At 42.0% G+C, this 20111-nt stretch overlaps 1 protein-coding gene across 2 annotated transcripts in view; it reads left to right on the top strand.

Annotated features, from left to right (window-relative positions):
- Positions 1-3690: 3690 nt before the first annotated feature.
- LOC115083420 (multifunctional protein ADE2) overlaps positions 3691-20111 on the top strand; it is a 134489-nt gene continuing 118068 nt past the window's right edge. For both annotated transcript variants that reach the window (XM_029587234.1, XM_029587228.1), the window contains exons 1-2: positions 3691-4057; positions 5964-6047. In XM_029587234.1, the coding sequence (XP_029443094.1) occupies positions 3706-4057; positions 5964-6047 (436 nt within the window). In that variant the 5' untranslated portion in view covers positions 3691-3705. The remainder of the gene's footprint in view (positions 4058-5963; positions 6048-20111) is intronic.

Raw genomic sequence — 20111 nt, 5'->3', positions numbered from 1 at the left:
AAATAGATACAGATGAGGCAATAAGAAGGTTCGTCAACAAGGGGAAAGACTTTAAGGTGGCAGCCTTTGCAGTCGATGTTCTGATTTTCCTTATAAATCCAGAAGATTCCTTACAGAACATGTTAGAACATCAAAAATTATTTCTTCAGCTCGCAGGACTGAAAATTAATCAAGATAAGTCAGAAGCTCTGGCAGTATGAGGGAATCTGAAGGAAAAGTGAGGAAGTAGTTTTCCCTTGCGCTGGGTGGAGAGAGAAATGAAATATCTAGGGATTAAGATCCCAGTAGATAGCAGCTCGATTTATCAGGTCAATGTACATCCTCTACTAGGAAGTATAACCAGGGCTTTATGGCACTAGAGTACGCTGCCTTTATCAATCACCGGGAAGATACATCTGTTGAAGATGATGGAGGTCCTGACGTGGCTTTATCTGATGCAAATGTTACCCATTTGGCTAAATCGCAAAGATCTCAAAGCGACAAATAGCCTTTTTTACTGTTTTCTCTGGAATGGGAAGAAGGCAAGATTACCGCTAAAGATATTAATGAGCTCTTCAACTCAAGATGGATTAAACTGCCCAAATCTACTAAGATATAACTTAGCATGTATGATGAGGCATATAGTAGATTGGTTATTAGATTCTTTACATTCCTCTCCTCCCTACAAAGCTGGTTTAGGCCATGGTCATTAAATACCTTAATACAGGTAGAGTCAGGGGAAGATCCGCCCAAGCTAAAATCCCAACTAGTGATGACTTCGTGTAAGAAGGCATGGACTTTACTATGTAGATGGGCCTGCAAAAAGGGAGAGTATCACCATTTATGCATATTTGTGGGAACCCTCAATTTATTCCAGGTGTGGAGAATGTAGTGTTCAAAGAATGGAACAAGAAGGGACTTAAGATGATCTCTCAATGCTTCAATGAAAACACAAACAAGATACAAAGCTTTCAAGGATTGCAAAGACAATCTTCTCTTTTACACAAGGATTTCTACGCGTACCTACAATTGAGACATTGTATTACAGAACGCCTTAAAATTAACCCAAATGAAGATTTAAGCAAGACCATGAAAGAGATTCTATTGGGTGAGAATCCGGGGAAACCATCTGGTGCCAAGTTTAATAAAGCATTAAATAAACTAGGGGATTGGGAAGAATTTCATGATATTTATGCAAGATGATCAAAAATGCTGGGTTTTAAATTGTCAGTACAGGAGTTCCAGTACTACTTCAAGCGAATTTCAGAGATATTTAGAGAAACGCAATTTAAATTTTATACCAGTTCTACTTGTCGAGGAAAAGAACGCACAAAGCGCAGATTTGTTCTGATAGCTGCTTAAAATGTTGAGATGCAGTAGGCGACTTTATTCACGGATTCTGGATCTGTCCGAAGGTTCAGAGATTTTGTAGTGAGGAAGAGAGGTACTGTTTTAAGTTACTTAAAGTAATATGCGGCGATGAGCCAAAAGTATGGCCTTTTGGTATCTATGATGAGATAAAACCAAACTTAAGCAACCAAACAGAAATTGTTCCTTGACAAAGCAAGTTTAATTGCAAAGAAAACAATCTTGGCTACTTGGATAGATCAGGAAGAACCAAACGGGCCCAGTGGGAATCCAGATTGGTCAGATTGTTAACGTTTGAATACTTAACTGTCAAATCTCTATCTAGGACAAAATACGAAGGGATCCTAGAAGTGTTGCAAACGTTTTTGGCCCACCTTGCACCAATGGTGAAAAATGTAATACTGAATGTGTAGCAAGCTGGGGAGTATTTTCCAAGTGATACCACGTCATCGTAAGGGGCTAATTTGGTTCCAAGTGATGTATTTATATGCATTTATTCATTGGTTTATGTACTTATTTTCATGTACTAAGCTGTCTGACAGAAGAGGCACATTGTGAGAGACATTTGATACTTTATAAGTGAAGGAATGGGAATTGCAAATGAAGGGGGAAAGGAAGGGGAGGGAGGGTAGAAAAGGGAACTTTGAGTTTAAATGAACATTTGTCCACTTTCTTGTTCTGACTTAAGGTTGTATGTTTTGTGCAATAGATCTGATTAATGTGTCATATTATGTTATTCTGAGGTTTGTAGCTCAATATTTAAAAAATCTAATAAATAAATCTGAAAAAAAATTTAACAAGGTCATGAACAGAACCAGGTTTAAGATTTAAAAACAACTTGATAAAGGTTTTGAAAAGATTTGTATGTGGCCAGAGAGGGAGCTCATCATAATCTCTTAGAACTGAAGACTGAGAACACTTTAACCGAATAAAGCTACTAAATGAATCAGGCCTCTACTATCTATATAGGGAAGGACAGTAAGTAAGATACATCTGTTTTTCAAACCCAGCTTAAAGTACTCTGTAAATGTAATAAGATTGGGCGCTGTCTATTGCAGGACCCACAATTTGGAACTCAATGCCTCCTACTTTACGTTTGGAACCAAACTCACATATGTTCAAGAAACGATTAAAGAGCTGGCTCTTCCAACAGGTATTTAACTAACTTCCTAACCTTCTCCCTTTTCTCCATATATATCGAATGCCCGCTTTACCTTGTCACATGCCTCTGTTTTACGCTACTTAAAACATTGATATATGACTTGTATTTAGTTTTCCACTGTTATTTTCTTCTGTTTTATGTCTCTGTATTAGTTTTATGATAACTTTTATAACTTACTTATGCCTCTATTCCTTTCTATTATGCATATTTCGATAGCATCTCCCAGTTTGCTGCTCCCTGTTTTTTGTAACTGATTTTTCTATGTTGTTCTCCCTTGTTCGATGTAAACCGGCATGATGTCCCTGACGAATGTCGGTAAAGAAAAGCCATCCTATAAAGCATTGCTGTTCATGTTTTTCCCCATAAGGAAAGAATAGAGTTTAACCTTTGCGCTAAATTTCTGTTAACAAAGGTTAAACTCTATTCTTTCCTTATGGGGAAAAACATGAACAGCAAAGCTTTATAGGATAGTCTGATTATTTTCTCTGAAATTATTTGTATTCATATATTCATATTTTGTTAGGTTAAATTTATCAGGACAACTCTCTCTAAAAAAAACCCCATATCTAAATTAATCTTAACTGCTTTTCTTCTCCCAAATCTGCCGGTGGCACAACCTGGCAAACATGATAAATATACACTACCGGCAAAAAAAAATCAAAAGGGGGTAAAAGCCCCAGATTACATTTGCAGGATATATTAGACAGGAAAAGAAAGTGACAGCCGGGCACAAGCAGCTCTTTAATCCTTATAACCTGACTGCAGGCTAAAGCAGCTGCTGTGTTTTACAGCGAGAATTCTCATGCGGGCTAATGCGGCTCTAACAGAACTCCAGTCTGATAAATGGCTACAGCCATCACATTTAAACAGACTTTATTCTTTTATTTTTTTTCACCCCCATAGAGGGTTAAACGAAGCGTCTTCGGCCCCCTGGAATTGATCAGGGTTTTCCTTTTGCCATTTCTAGCTCTCGGCTCCAAAGCTCAGCAATCCTTTCGAGTCAGAGCTGTCTTATTTGCTTGCCTCCTGCAGAACCTGCTTGGCTGGCTCCTTCTCAAGTCACACCCCTCAGGCAGCTTGAGCCAGTAAACTAGATCCTTTTGTCTCGCTGGGACTTACCGACAACCAGTCGTCTGGTTTCCCTGGAAACTAAATCGTAGCTAGAAATAGTAAATCATTTCCAGGTCACTTTCAACATGGAGCGAGGAGCAGGGAGGTACTGGACTGAGGAAGAGATCAAAGCCTTGCTAAGTGTCTGGTCCGAAAAAAGCATCAGAAAGCAACTCAACGGGACTCTAAGGAATAAAGGGATCTTCATCTACATTGCAAAACGGCTGCACGAGTTGGGGGTGTACCGGGACTGGAAGCAGTGTCGTGCAAAGTACAAGAACCTTAAGTATGAGTACCGGACTGTGAAGTACGCGCACAACTCGGGCGACGCCACGAAAAGCATGCGCTTCTTCCACGAGCTGGAGGTCATCTTGAAGCCCGAGGACGGCAAGGGCAGGTGCTGTGCGGCCGAGGCCCTGCCAATCGGCGCCCACCCAGGTAAAGCCCCATCTCCCTCGCTTTCCGCTGGAAGCCTGCGCAAGGACTTAGGGCGCCCTGAGCGCCGCGCGCGCCGCAGCCCCCGCCGCGGCCAAGTGACTTGAGGCGCTTCTCCCCGCCTGAGCGTAGCGCCGCCACTGGTGGAATCGGGAACTGCAGCCTTTCCCCGTTAAACTGCTAACTGGCTTCCAGCGGCGCCTGCTCGTTACTCTGTTCAGAAAGCAAAAAAGAGCCATTTTTTTTTTAAACTGACATCGAAAAAAGGCCTTACCTCCCCCGGCTCGGAATAAAAAATGATTGTTCAATGGTAAAGAAATGCAGTCTAAGGGTCTTGGTTCAAAGAAACACAAATATGCAGTGTAAGAAGCTGCAAGCTGTACAGTTAAAACGAAGTTCTGCTCAGCAAGCTTAAAAACGGGAACTGATTTAAACAATACCCCACTCTCCCTTTTTTCTTAAATAAATACTCATTCGGGTACTAGCTTTTTGGGAGCGGTCGCAGCTTACAGCTGTCATAGCAGCCAAATTCCAGGAAACTGCCTCCAGCGGGCCCCTCCCCCAGCAGCATGCTTCTTGGACCTGATACCCGCTCCATGCTTAATAGTTATATGCTAGGATGTATTTTGCATTGTGACTTATTCTTGTATTCTTTTATTTTTATGATGTATATAATTATTGCATTTTTTTTTTTTTACTGTGAACCCCTTCGGGTTGAATTTTTATTTGAGGCAAGCGGTATACAAATGCAACATAACAGGACAGAATTTCTTTTAATAGTGCCTCATTCATTGTGAAGCTTTGTCCCCTTCTTGGCATAGTCTGCAGAACAAGCCTTTTGCCATCCTACTCCCTTCTTCTCAGAAGTAATATATTCTTACCCCGTTGGTGCCGCAGAAGGGACGGAAGGTCACTTTAATGGGAAAGCGATCGATGCAGAGCTCGGCCCTACCCCCCCGGCTCAGTAGCGCGTGGAAGGAGAACCTCCGGTCTCTGCCGCTTCCCAGCTTATCCATGTCCGCTCCTCTTCCTATGCTCTCTGATTGTGCAGCAGGAGCCCTGCCCAGCCTGTGTCTGAACGCTTAGCGCCAAGTCGCAGCTGCACTCTTCTGCAAGCGAATATCTTATATGTCTGTCTGTCAGTCATCACGTTTCTGGTTATGCGGGTTTGAAAGTATTCTCTGTAAATAAATGCGGATGCATTGGGAACTTGGGGATGGCACTTTACAATTTCTGTATATAGGGGCAGACCTGGTGGTTTAACTGCTCTTCAAAGTTTACTTGAAGAAACCTAAGCATTCGGACAATAACGTTAATTGGTACAAAGATGTCACAGTTTTAAAAGGAAGTTAATTCTTAAATCTATGTAGACCCTTTGAAATCAAGTCGGGGAGGAAGAATCAGGTTGGACCACATTTAAAGATACAAATCATGCCTAAGACATTATTTTAATAGCATTTCTCAGATGTGGCAACCACAGAAGAAATAGTTGAGTTAATGGAGTATTTAAGAGAAATTGTCAATACGGCCACCAAAAAATGTATTGTGAGATCTCTTGATCTATAAATTCTTCAAACAGGACAGCCATTAAATCTTTTAAGACATGCACTTATGAATGACTTGGTCATAAACAGCCCAGTTAGGATTTAGAATAGTATTTTTTATTGATGTCGGTACTTATATAAAGCTCTGCATCACCTTCCAATCGCCATAACTCAGACAGTTTACATTCCCGGGTGCCTGTGAAGATAAGCCATAGCAAGTGCCACTGGGAGAAGCAGGAGGTGGTTCCCAGCCCATTGCTTGAACCACAGTGTCACTCTCATGATGCAGCTATACTTATAAATAGTTCATTTTGAACTTAAGATGACCCATGTTTCATTTCTCCCTCTTGGCCCTCCCCAATCAGGTGAAATATCTGTTGCACTGGAAGACGATGATGCTGTGGAGGATCCTCTAATATTTGTTTCGCATGCTGAAGCCACTGAGCTAGGTACAGTATGTGCTCTTTGCTGATTCTAAACAGGTCTGCAAGAAGGGTGAGTGAGTGGAAACAGTCTTTGGATTCCAGATGTGTCTGTTTGTATGTCGCAAAGTTTATCTCCCTAAGTACTGACATGCTTTCCTGTTCAGAGCACTGCTAGCAGAAGGTATGCAGGACATCCTATGCCAACTAATATCCATGAAGACAGACCTGATCTGCCATGGAAAAGGCACCACTGCCTGAATCTCGGGTCCAGAGCATCATCCAGGCTCTGCTCTTAGCATGCCCCAGCAATAAGAGACATCAGTAGTAGCTCTTAAACATGCAGGAGCTCCTGCTGAGAGCATATGTAGTCACTCAGGCCTCTTCTTAGCTGCAGCATGAGCCCCAGAATGGGGGAATTAATGGACAGCATGCAGGGGGGCATGGATAGCCGAGCCCTGCTTTCTGCAGCACACACATTGCACATGGCACCACCTCCTCCTCCTCTTCTGCCTCCTGAGCCTCCTCTTTTGAGCCTTCCAGCTTCCGTTTAATCCCCAGGCTGAGTGAGATGGGGACAGTGTGCACTAAGCAGTGGACGTGACTCACTCTGATGGTTGGGAACAGCAGCAGTGCAGGAGTTCTGGCAACCACATTGTGGCATCCAGGGTAACCAATCAAGCCAGCTGCCTGCACCACACAGACTTTTGCCCTATTCTGCACTTGTATACAGAGAAAGCTGATGCATTAGGATGGGTCCATGTGCATCTCCGCCGCCTCTCTCACTTTGTTCTAAATTTGGAACAGAGACCGATGGGGCTTTAATTGCTTCCCTAAGTCTTCTCCATGTCCTCACTGCCTGCTCTGCAGAGGCTGGTATGCCACACATCATTATTGTTATGCCTTGGGCTTGAAAAGGTTATAGAAAGTGGCAGGATGCTTGCAAGAGTGGATTGAATGAAGGCAGAGAGAAACAAAGTAGAACAGATGTTTTTTTAACTATCAGAACAGAGACTGTTTACAAATTCTTCACTGAGACAATTAATTAAAAGAGGTGGCTCAAATATTTTGATTCCACGGAAGTGAGACTGTTTACACTACCCCATACTGTGACAATATCCATATGTTCTTACAGACCATAGTACTCATTGTACTGCACCTTGAGTTCAATACGCTTTTGACTGCACACAGCCCCAATGCAAGGGGTGAAACTTGGCCAGAGTCGGGCTTATTTTAGTATCACGTCTCCAAAGAATAAAGATTCTGATCGGACATCGAGCTTCTATTCTACTTTGTTTCCCTCATGGCGATTATAGATAGCTTTCCTTGTTGTTTTCTTGAATGAAGGCAGAGCCACTTATATTATGGATGACTGTAGTGTAAGTGATACAGTGATGGAAACCTTGTGTCAGAGGAGGGGTTGAGGGGCTATTGCCTAAACATTGCTGGAGTGTATGGAAGGGAGTAGTGAGATTATGAGGCTAAGGGAAGTTGAGAATTCTATGCTGTTTATAAGGGAATGATCTATTTATTTATTTAAAAAGGCTTATATTCCACCTAAATATTCATGCTAAGTAGATTACATCAAATAAAACAGACATCAGTCCAACAAACATAAAAACAAATCAAAATCAGCATAGACAGATTACATCATTTAAAACAAACAATCATAATACGTACAAGCATTAAAACATATCAAGATTAAAAAAACATAGAATCCTTCACACCATCAATTATCTATAAATTAAAAGCCTTTAGTCGTGTTCTATAAATGCTAATATATCTAATGAATGTTGTCTGTAAATTGTAAATTTGTCTGTCAAGCCCATTTGTCTTCTTAGACACAAGAAGATGCTCTTTATGGAATAATTAGTTTATTAGATATGATAGAGAGTTCTTATCACAAAAGGACAGTGAGAGAGACAAAAAGTGGAAATCTTTCCTTTGTTACACATTATGTATGTGCTAAATCACAGATTTACATATTATCTCTTCATTATTCTAAATTACAGTACATGGTTACAAGCTAGCATGTTGGCTGCACCCATATCTGGTGACATCAGTACATTGATCTGATATTGATTGGAAAACTGGCATAATCATCTCAGAATTTCATAGTTTATGGTACCATCTGTAAGCTCACAGAAGTAAAACAGTTATTACAGTAATTTTTCTAACCTTTCACTTATATGTAGTTTATTGCTAATACAGTGGAATTATTCTAATTATTACATTTATGCATCCGTGCTTATTCTCATGACTTCAAAATAATGAGTTAAGTATTGGGAATGCTTCATGTGTCTCATGTCGTTATCACTACCAGCAGACTAGCTCCCCTTTGCTTCTGTCTCTGATTTTGAAGGTCAATAGTGAACTGGAGTTCCCCTGTGATTTGGGGATGTGATCCTTTGTCAGCTCTATACAGAGAACGAAACAGGTCCAAGAACCAGATTCTAGCCTTTATTTTATCAGTAGGAGAAACCCCAATTTCTGAGTAATTCGGGATCTTAGGTTGCATTTCTTTACATTGTCCCTTCTAACCTTGAGTGAAGGATGCAGAAGAAATATATGTAGATGGAAATACATTTGCTTTTTCATTTGAGCACATGCTTTCCTGCTCTTCCATGACAGCAATTCCTCATGCCCTGCCACTTGCTACAGCAATGGCATTTTGGTTTCTAATAGTAGCAAGCCATTTTTGCATGTGTGAGGATGCTTGAATTTTTCTCCATTGATTCCTATGAAGCAGGAGTGAATAAGTGTGTCAGAAAGTATGCAAATAAGGCAGTGGTTTTTATTTTTTTTTTGTTCTTGCCCATAGATTGTGCTGATATCACAGCCCGAGCATGCTCAGTATGGTTTCCCTGTGTTTTTCCAAGAGCAAATCTGTGTTAGGTGTTTATATTGGCAGAGTATAGGTCTGGAGTCAAATGAGCAATTAAAAAAATAGGTTGGTACTGAAAATATCTGTATAAACCTTTATGCACCCTGGAGATACAACTTGGACTTGCAAGCTACTTTAAGTTAAGAAAAAAATGCTTCTTTATTGCTGGTTTAACTGACACATGGGTGACATCATCCAACAGTGACATGATCCAACGGTGCCAAATAGACTCTACTCTCTTAACTCGTAGAGCTTTTGCTGTACTGAGCATGTGTGGGAGTTCCCATGCAGGCATTGCCGCATGACCCCTCAGTCTTTTTTTGTCCGAGCATCAGCAAATATTGTATCCTTTCTCTCATTTTTCTTTGTGATATTTCTTCATATCTTTGATTTTCTAAATTCTGTAATTAATATGTTGCTGCGTCAGCAATTCACTCAAAAAGCATTTTTCAGTGCTAATAAAAACTTCTCAGCCACTGTCAGTGACTTCAAGATCTGTGTTTGTTGTAGGAAAATGTCTGTTACTGATAGACACAAAATTTGCTATCAGTGCCTAAGAATGAATCATGACCAGTCTAACTGCTACCACTGTGGCCAGATGTCCCTATGCTCTCAGAAGTCAAGAGTTTGGAAAATAGAGGAGCTCTGTAAGTCTCTGAAGAGCTGCAGTCATTCCTTCTCCTGCAGTGGAACCTCTTTGGGCTCCCTGGGTGCTGAGTTTGTTACGCATGCTGGCCATGGCAGACCTGTGGCTCGGCCCCCTTACCTCTCTCAAGTGAATCCAGTGCCTGGTCCCTCATCCCTGGCGGAGGTAGGCCACCGGCTCCGTCCTCAGGCTGCCCCTGGTGCCTCCAGCTCAGCTACAGATTCTGGTGCTCCCTGTCGAGCCGCGTGGCCCACGGAGAGACGTCACCTCTCAGCGCCGCACCCCTCCCTAGGCATATATCTCTAACTCTTAAGTAGGGCTCGCGGCGGGAACCAAGCCACTGCCCCGGATGATGACATCAGCGGAGCTCCGGTATTTAAGCCCGGACTCCCCTTCCTAAGATTGCCTTTGCAACAGGTCTCCTCGCTGGTCAAGTACATGATGCCTCCTTGTGATTCTCCTCGTTCCTGGTTCCTGATCCTCGTTGACTCCTGTTCCTGATTTCCTCATTCCTGCGTTCCTGATCTTCTACCCTTCCTCAGTTTGCCTTCACGGACTTTGACTCTGCTTGCCTGACCACGCCGTTGACTCTCTCCAAGCCTGGACCTCTGCATTGCCTGACTACTCCGTTGCCTTTCTCCAGACCCAGACCTCTGCATTGCCTGACTTTGCTCTTGACTCTCTCCTTGTCTAGACCTCAGCCTTGCTTGCCACTGCTTCCAGATTGCCACCAGCCCTGACTCCAGCTTGTCCTACGATGCTTCTTCAGTCTATGTCCTGGACCTGGCCTACTCAGGCTTTGGCCTGTTCTTGCTCGGGCGCCCCCTGTCTGACTTTGCTTCTGTTGGCACCCGGGTCTTTGGGACTTTGTCTTGTCCAGTACAGACTGTCATTCTCTCCTGTTGCTGCCTCTGGGCTGACCTCGATCCTTCCATTGACAACTGACGGAGGCCCACCTAAGTCCAGCCGGCCCCGGCACCCAAAGGCTCAATCCGCGGGGAATGAGGGCTGGTATTGGTGAAGCGCCAGCCGGCCTCCGACCAACAGCCCTCTTCACCTGCCGACGGTGGGGACCTGTAGGATCCCTCCTACAGGTTGCGACAACTCCACCTCGGCCCAAGGGTCCACCTCCAGCGCAACAGAGTTGAGCAGGAACTCCTCGAGTAAGCTTCCTCCCCTATTTGGAGCAAGCATGGGGCCCCTCCACCTTGTCAGGATCAAGTAAAAAGGAAAAATGCCAATCTCAGGTGTCAACAAGCCCTTTGTATATATTAAGGGCCCAGGGTCTAGTACAATGAAGTGCCATTCATCAAAGCTGCTGATCCAACTGGCACAAAAGAAGCATGATCCTCAGCACCAACAATACAGTCAACACATATAGCACTACTGCCATGATGCACCATTCATCAGTGCATCCAGCTTTGGCATCGCCAACACATTGAACCCTAGCACTACCGATGCATGGAGACCCGGCACCTCCAATGCATCAGGCCCCAATGCTGTTGATGTATCGTACTTAGGAGTGCTTGATGTATGGAGCCTTGAAACCAATGATGCTTCCTCCTTTGATGCCTTGAGCCTCAGAGCGAGGATTGGCACTGAAAGGTGCAGCTGCAAAGGTTAAAATTATTCAACAGGCATGGACGTTGTTTAAAAATACAATCCTAGAGGCGCAGTCCAGATGTATTCCACGCATTAGAAAAGGTGGAAGGAAGGCAAAACGATTACTGTCATGAGGTGAAAGAGGCTATTTTAGCCAAAAAAAATCCTTCAAAAATTGGAAGAAGGATCCATCTGAAGAAAATAGGATAAAATATAAGCATTGTCAAGTTCAGTGTAAAACATTGATAAGACAGGCGAAGAGAGAATTTGAAATGAAGTTGGCCATAGAGGCAAAAACTCATAATAAAAACTTTTTAAAATATATCCGAAGCAAGAAACCTGTGAGGGAGTCAGTTAGACCATTAGATGACCGAAGGGTTAAAGAGGCTCTTACGGAAGATAAGACAAACTGAACCAAATCACTGTGAACTGGAAAGATGTAGTAGGCCAGATTGACAAACTAAAGAGTAGCAAATCACCTGGACCAGATGGTATGCATCCCAGAGTACTGAAGGAACTAAAAAATGAAATTTCTGATCTATTAGTTAAAATTTGTAATCTATCATTAAAATCATCCATGGTAGCTGAAGACTGGAAGGTGGCCAATGTAACCCCAATATTTAAAAAAGGCTCCAGGGGCGATCCGGGTAACTATAGAACAGTGAGCTTGACGTCAGTGCCGGGAAAAATAGTGGAAACTATTCTAAAGATCAAAATCATAGAGCATATAGAAAGACATGGTTTAATGGAAGACAGTCAACATGGATTTACCCAAGGGAAGTCTTGCCTAACAAATCTGCTTCATTATTTTGAAGGGGTTAATAAAATTTGGATTTTCAGAAGGCGTTTGACAAAGTACCTCATGAGAGGCTTCAAAGAAAACTAAAAAGTCATGGGATAGGAGGCGATGTCCTTTTGTGGATTACAAACTAGTTAAAAGACAGGAAAGAAATAGTAGGATTAAATGGTTAATTTTCTCAGTGGTAAAGGGTAAACAGTGGAGTGCCTCAGGGATCTGTACTTGGACCAGTGCTTTTCAATATATATATAAATGATCTGAAAAGGAATACAATGAGTGAGGTTATCAAATTTGCGGATGATACAACATTTTTCAGAGTAGTTAAATCACAAGTGGATTGTGATACATTACAGGAGGACCTAGCAAGACTGGAAGATTGGGCATCCAAATGGCAGATGAAATGTAATGGGCATCCAAATGGCAGATGAAATGTAATGTGAACAAGTTGCATATAGGGAAAAATAATCCTTGTTGTAGTTACACAATGTTAGGTTCCATATTAGGAACTACCACCCAGGAAAAAGATCTAGGCATCATAGTGGATAATACTTTGAAGTCGTCGGCTCAGTGTGCTGCAGCTGTCAAAAAAGCAAACAGAATGTTAGGAATTATTAGGAAGGGAGTGGTTAATAAAACGGAAAATGTCATAATACCTCTGTATCCCTCCATGGTGAGACTGCACCTTGAATACTGTGTACAATTCTGGTCGCCGCATCTCAAAAAAAGATATAGTTGCGATGGAGAAGGTATAGAGAAGGGCAACCAAAATAATAAAGGGGATGAAACAGCTCCCCTATGAGGAAAGGCTGAAGAGGTTAGGCCTGTTCAGCTTGAAGAAGTGATGGCTGAGGGTGGATATGATAGAGGTCTTTAAGATCATGAGAGGTCTTGAACGAGTAGATGTGAATCGGTTATTTAAACTTTCGGAAAATAGAAGGACTAGGGGCCATTTCCATGAAGTTAGCAAGTAGCACATTTCAGACTAATCGGAGAAAATTCTTTTTCACTCAACGCACAATTAAGCTCTGGAATTTGTTGCCAGAGGATGTGGTTAGTGCAGTTAGTGTAGCTGGGTTCAAAAAAGGTTTGGGTAAGTTCTTGGAGGAGAAGTCCATTACCTGCTATTAAGTTGAATTAGAAAATAGCCACTGCTATTACTAGCAACAGTAGCATGGAATAGACTTAGTTTTTGGGTACTTGCCAGGTTCTTATGGCCTGGATTGGCTTCCTTTCCTGAATTGACCAGTCTACCATTGGTATGGCAAAACATGGTGACATAGTGGACGCCTGTCCTAATTTTTGTTAAATTTGCCAAGGAGTGACCTATCTTGTTACCATACTGGTAAAATTGGTAACGATATTACATAATACTTTTTTTGCATGCTGATGCAGCAGTGTTTTCATCGCCACCTGTGTAGCAACAATTTGGACTCTCTCTTCCCGGGTTAGGTCCCTCTCATAGTTTTTCTTATCAATCTGCAGCTGTTTTTCTAATTGTAAGATTGCAAAAGACAATTGTTCACGTCTAGCTTTTACATAGGCTATATCATCACCCCTTAGGACCGCCTTGGCTGTTTCCCAAAACAAACTTGGGGTGTCTTGATGTCTCAGTTAGAAAGCAGATATTCCTCCCATCATTTTATCAAGTATTCTCGGTATGGTTGATCAGTATATAAATAGCGTGGAAAGTGCCAATGAGGACTTGTATCGGGCAAAATCCGGTCAAGTCTAGCTACACCGGCGCATGGTCAGAGATGATGAGTGGTCAATTTGAACCTCTAAAATCTTAGAAAAAGTTTCCCGATCTGTAAGGAGATAACCTATCCAGATTGAGTATTGTGCACACGAGAATTGTGAATATTATTCTCTTTCTGAAGGATGGAGAGTTCACCACGTGTCCACCTAGGCCAAACTCTGACATAGATATCCCACTCCTTTCTGTGATGTCTCCATAGTTGAAATTAGCCCTGAGGATTGATCATGTTGACTATTTAGGACATAATTGAAATCTCCTCCCACCACCATCAGGACATTGGCGTAATCCAACAGCAATTTAGCTAGACCCACAAAAAAGACGTGTTCATATTTATTAGATGCATACATGTTACACAGTACTATTGGTTTACCATATAACGTTTCTTCCACAATCAAGTATCTCTTCTCCTGATCCCTTATTATCTTGGTGTCAGAAAAGGGTATCGCCTTCTTCATTAGAATTGCCACTCCTGCTCTCCTAGTACCAGAATTAATCGAATAAACCCGTCTTATCTATTATCTTTTTAACTTTTGATGTTCTGTTGCATCTAATTGGGTTTTTTGGATAAATGCCTCCTCTGTCCCCCATCTTTGTAAAGCCTGTAGGCTTTTATACCTCTTAGTAATCGACCCAATGCCTCCCTCATTCCACGTTATACAACTGATCTTTGTTGACATCATCACTTTTTGGGCATTACTAATCATCTCTTAAGCCAATTTACCATTAATAGCTCACCAGGGCCCCCCAGCCTAGGCCCCAACTTGCTCTCTGCTCTGCCATAAAGCCCATACATAACCTTACTGTCTTGAAAATATTAAGAGTGTGAACACCCCCTTTCCACCTCCCCTTGTCCACCATCCCTCTACGCCATCCCCTCCTGATTCCACCTCTCCTAATATGTTTTTGTGTACATTTCCCCTGCAGTCCCCCAAATCCCCATTTACTGTGAACCTTCTGAACCCGGAAAATAGGAACTATTATTATTTATTTATTTATAACTTTTTTTTTTTTTTTTTTTTATACCGAAGTTCAGATAACAGAATTACTTATCACTCCGGTTTGCATTATAACAAGTAGAAAACAATGACAACATATGTCTTACAATGAACAAGGGAGTGAACAACTTGGATAATATAACATAACATAACTAGGAACAGTAGCAGTATGCACTATTAGAGCGAAACTAGCGCATGGGGAGGGAGGTTTGCTAATGGGGGGGAGGGGGAAGGAAGGTTGATCGTGGAGGGGGGGGAGGAGGGAGAAATTTCTTATTGATGAGTAAAAACATGAGCATAGGTTCTGGATGTCAACAGTATGAAAACAGTCTATGGGAGCTGTGGAAGACTAAGTAAGTTAAGGGAATGCTTGACCGAATAGCCATGTCTTGAGTCTTTTTTTGAACGTGTTGGGGCAATGTATCAGCCTTAGCTCTGGAGGAAGCAGATTCCACTGTTTGGGGCCTGCTGTGGATAGAGCTCTTTTACTTAAAGATGTTTTCATGGGAGGTGCATGTAGAGTTCCTCTTTGTGCTAATCTTAGCAGTCGGGAAGAGGTGTGAAGCTGAAGAGGGATTCTGAGGTCCAGTGGAGTGTTGTTGAATATGGCTTTGTGGGTGATTGATAGAAGTTTAAACAGGATTCGAGATTTGACTGGGAGCCAGTGGAGCTTCTTTAGAATTGGTGTTATATGATCTCTTTTGTTGGATTTAGTGAGACACCTTGCTATAGCGTTCTGTAACAGTTGAAGAGGCTTTAGGGTGTAGACTGGGAGACTGTGAAGCAGTGAATTACAGTAGTCCATTTTCGAGAAGATGATGGATTGTAACACTGACCTGAAATCGTGAAAATGAAGGAGGGGTCGAAGCCTTTTTAGAACTTGGAGTTTGTAGTAGCACTCTTTAACCGTAGTGATGATGAAATCAGAAAAGCTCAGATGGTTATCCATGACCACCCCAAGGTTTCTGACCCGTGGGGAGAGAACTGGGAGCGGCGTAAGGTGAGAGCTATTCAATGGAAGGTGAGAGCTATTCAATGTAAGGGTGCCATCTTGAGTGATCAGGAGGAATTCTGTCTTGTCAGTGTTGAGTATCAGGTTAAGGTTAGACAGGAGTTTGTTAATGGAGAGGAGGCAGGAGTTCCAAAAAGGTACGGTCTTTTGAAGTGATTCGGTGATAGGAATAAGGATTTGGACGTCATCTGCATATAAGTAATGGGTTAACTTTAGATTGGAAAGGAGATGACAAAGCTGGAGAAGATAGATATTGAATAACGTAGGGGATAGTGAAGAGCCTTGAGGGACCCCTAATGTGGAACTGAACGGTGGTGACTCTTTGCTATTGATCTTAACTTTGTAGTATCTGTTCTGGAGGAAAGATTTGAACCAGTTTAGAGCTTTGTTTTTGATGCCGATCTTGGATAGTCTTTCGATGAGATAATCATGGTTGACCGTGTCAAAGGCGGCCGAAAGATCAAGGAGGATGAGCAAGCAGGGATGTTTGTTTTCTAGATTCATGAGAATGTTGTCTGACAGAGATAAAAGAAGAGTTTCGGTACTGCGGGATTTGCGAAAGCCTAATTGAGCCGGGGAGAGGATGTTGTTATTTTCAAGAAATTCAGAGAGCTGTTTGTTGACTATTCTTTCCAGGATTTTGGCAATGATCGGAAGATTAGCAATCGGGCGGAAATTTGCTGGGTTATCTGTAGAGAGATTTGGTTTTTTTAATAAGGGTTTTAAGATGGCAAGTTTGAGGGGGTCAGGGACCAGGCCCTGTGATAGAGAGGCGTTGATGATCTGGGTGATAGGCTTAGCGACGTCTTTAGCGCAGGTTATGAGAAGGTTAGCTGGAATTGCATCAAGAGGGTGTGAGGATGGCTTGAGTTTCTTTAAAAGGTTTTCAATCTCTAAAGAAGATGTAAGCTCGAAATCCTCTAAGCGGGCCGTTTGTGGCGAGGAGGCTGAGGAAAGTTGAGGATATATTGGGCTGAGTAGTAGATTAGGAGAGCATGAATGATGTTGGGTAGGAACTTTATTGCTTGTACGGGAGGCGAGTAGGTTTGTTATTTTATTTTTGAAGTATGTGGCAAGTTCGGAAGCTTTAGTGGCAGCTTTGTCATCTGGGATCGTTGAAGAAGGTGGTTTGGTGAGCAATGAGACCAGGGAAAAGAGGGCTTTTGGGTCGTGGATGAAGTGATTGATTTTTTGAGAGTAGAAGTCTCTTTTTGTCTGAAGAATGTCGATCCTGTATTTGTGCATGGTACGCCTTCCCCCACCCATTGCTCAAGTAACCAACTTTATAATTACCCCATATCAAGCCCAGAATCAGTACAAACAAGAATAATAGTGACCTCCAACATACCTCCATATTTCTCAATGAAATTCAAAATATGTGAACATTCTCCTAAGTAAAGAAATATCTTATCCATATTAGACATATGACCTCTCATCTTTATACTCAGCAGCGAAACTCAAACTGACCCTGAACTTGCAGATGAATGGTTCATATTCTTGAAAGCCTGTCTGCTCTTGTCCATGGTCATAACTGCACTATATATTTTAATCGTATTATATTCCATTGCATCACATTTCCTCTCTGACACTTTGATGTCTGTCTGTGGATCTCCATCTCATATTGAGTTAAAGCTGCTGCATGTTTTGCATATCCACTTACATTATAGGTGCACAGCTTTAATTAGCTGGGGACAAAGCAGCAAGCAGAAGCAAAGTAAAACTATAGGTCGGATCTCTCTTGCTGTAGAATTCTGCTGTCCACACTTGTTGTCACCGGCAGATCACAGATTTCCTCGTGAGATCCGCAGCTTTGCAATCCCGCAAGCTGTATGTTGCTGCCTCATATACTCCACATCCTCTACTCCGGATTCTCAATTTCTCCTACCGGAAACAGAACAGTAGATGAATCACAAAATTATAAAACAAGTCTTTCCCGCAAAAAACTTTCACGGAGTAAAGAAATGGGTCCAAACATGCTGTCTCCAGTAGAAGTCATTTAGGAGCGTGAAACCTACAGTTCTTTCTTAGGAAATCGCTAGACTATTAAACATATCCATCACTTCTTCACAATTTGTAGCTCTCAGTCTTCCACATACATATGTTAGGTGGTCTTAATTTATGTTCATATATACCGTTTTCCCCCGGGAAGACAATTTAGAACTTTGCACAGAGCCAACAGTACGAATTTCTCATTTTGGCAGAGATTGCAGAAACGTTTTAGACGTTGCCACAGTATCACACAAATGTGAACCATTATTTTGCCATATTCTTAGCTTGGTGGGATATAGTAGGGCAAAATGAATCTGGCACTTTACTAATTCCACGCATACTGATGAAAACTCCTTCCTCTGAGATGACACCTTCTGCAAAAAGTCCTGGAAAATCAGCAGTCTCTGCCCCTGATAATGCAGCTCTCTTTTTTTATGTTATATCTGCATCAGTAGGACCTTGTAAGCAAAATTCAGAAGTTTTGCAATAACCATTCGTGGTTTATCTTGGCCTGCTACCTGGTTATCCAGTCAGTGGGCCCTTTCCACTTTCAGTTTTCCAATCAAATCTGTGAGGTCAAATTCTATGGGCAGCCATTGCTCCAAAATCTCCACAATTTTCGGGACTGTGATGTTCTCTGCAAAACCTACAAAATGTAGGTTTGATAGACTAGATCTGTTCTCCAAGTCCTCGATTTTTTTGTTTTGGGTTCCCACCAATTTTTTAAATTTAGCGAGGTTCGCATTTAAAGTCAGTGTGTCAACTTTGACCAGCCCCACTCTGCTTTCTACTATATCGAGCCTTGTAGTGAAATCTGCAACGGAGACCTTAACCTCTGCAGTCTGCGCCATTATTTCTTCAAATGTAAAGTTCAATGCTGCTAACACTGCAGCTGTAAGTTCTGAAACTGCCACATCATTTAGTGACAAAGCCAGTACTGCATCTCCCACGCCAGCATTTTTTGTGGCGGCCATTTTATTTATCTCCAAGGTTCGTGTCTTTTCTTTTTCTTTTCTCGTCAATCTTGTGGACATGGTACCCTGGAGTCGTAGCGATAAACAGTGACTGAATCTCTGGAATCACAGTGGTAAGTTTGTCAGTTTCATTTTGCAATTTCTCAGCGAGTTAGAGGTTAAATGGAGGGGGAAGGCATCCAAAGTGCATGGGAAACGTCTTCCCCAGCTCACCACATCACGTGATTTCTGTTGGCCACTTAGTCTATTGTGTGCCCTTATGAAAGTATGTGTAGGTGTTTCTCTGCAGAAATATAGATTAATTACATTTTTAAAAAAATATTTTGGTACATTTTGCATGTGAGCTGAAGGATTAGAGCAGAAGTTGCTAAAGGACAACGAAGAGAGAGAAAGAAGATGCTTTATTGCTGAAGAAGAAAGGAAGGGCCGTGAGGAGCAGGCTGAGCTCCAGCCATTTGCAGAAGGGCACTCAGGCAGCGCATATTTCGGCTGAGGACAACACTGCTGGGGTTACTGGAAACATATGTGGTCCAGACATATAGACTGAGCTCAAGGCAATTCTTTTTCTCTTTGAAGAAATCGAGATGATATTGACTCTTTAACCGATCGTGGATATGCCATTCCAAGCTTGGTCAACCTTCTCACTGGCTTTCATTTTCTTGCCACTGGCTCTTTCCAGAATACAGTGACTGGAGTAGCTGTTCTGGATCAGTCAACGTTTGAAAGGCATTTCAACCAGGTACTGAGGGCTTTGATGAAATGAGTCAGGGAGTACATCAGGTACCCACAGCAGCCTACAGAGAGGCAGGAGATGAAGCACTCTTTCTTCAGTATATAGTAGCTGGCATGCCGAATATCGTGCAATTGCATCCATATTGCTCTTACCATCTCCTCCACACGGGAGAGAAATGGCATACCATAACTGGTTCAGCTTAATAAGAGAAAGTTGGAAATTTAAAGTGGAGATCTTTGTGATAGCATGACCCCAGGATAGTGATTTTTTGGATGAAAAATAAATGTGATTTCTAATATTCTGTTAATAGATAATTTTCTAAGATTGAATAAAAATTAATTTACATTGAGAATGTGGAAGACATTAGGAAAAAACCAGTGAATGAATGAGATTTGAGTGCTTGTTACCGATCTCACTCGGGACCTATTGTTTGGTGAGAGGTGGTGGATGGACAATACATTAGCACATAAGAGCAATTTCTGACATCGTGTTCTTAAGAATAAATAGTGATTAAAAAAAAAAAAAGGTTTGGATTCAGTGAATAAATTAAAAAAAATGTTTACCTCCTGTTGCTATTATAATTTTGTCTGTAGTGAGGAGGTTTTTGCTGTTGTTCTGTGTGCAAAACAGAAAGCATTTCCAGGCCTTAAATACACAAGTTGTGTGTAATGCGCACATGAAGATCCTCAAGTTTTCTGGAA

Source organism: Rhinatrema bivittatum, chromosome 1, assembly GCF_901001135.1.
Source record: "Rhinatrema bivittatum chromosome 1, aRhiBiv1.1, whole genome shotgun sequence".
Taxonomy (NCBI): Eukaryota; Metazoa; Chordata; class Amphibia; order Gymnophiona; family Rhinatrematidae; genus Rhinatrema; species Rhinatrema bivittatum.
Note: the sequence above shows the minus strand (reverse complement) of the source record. Positions and strands in the feature narration are given on the sequence as shown.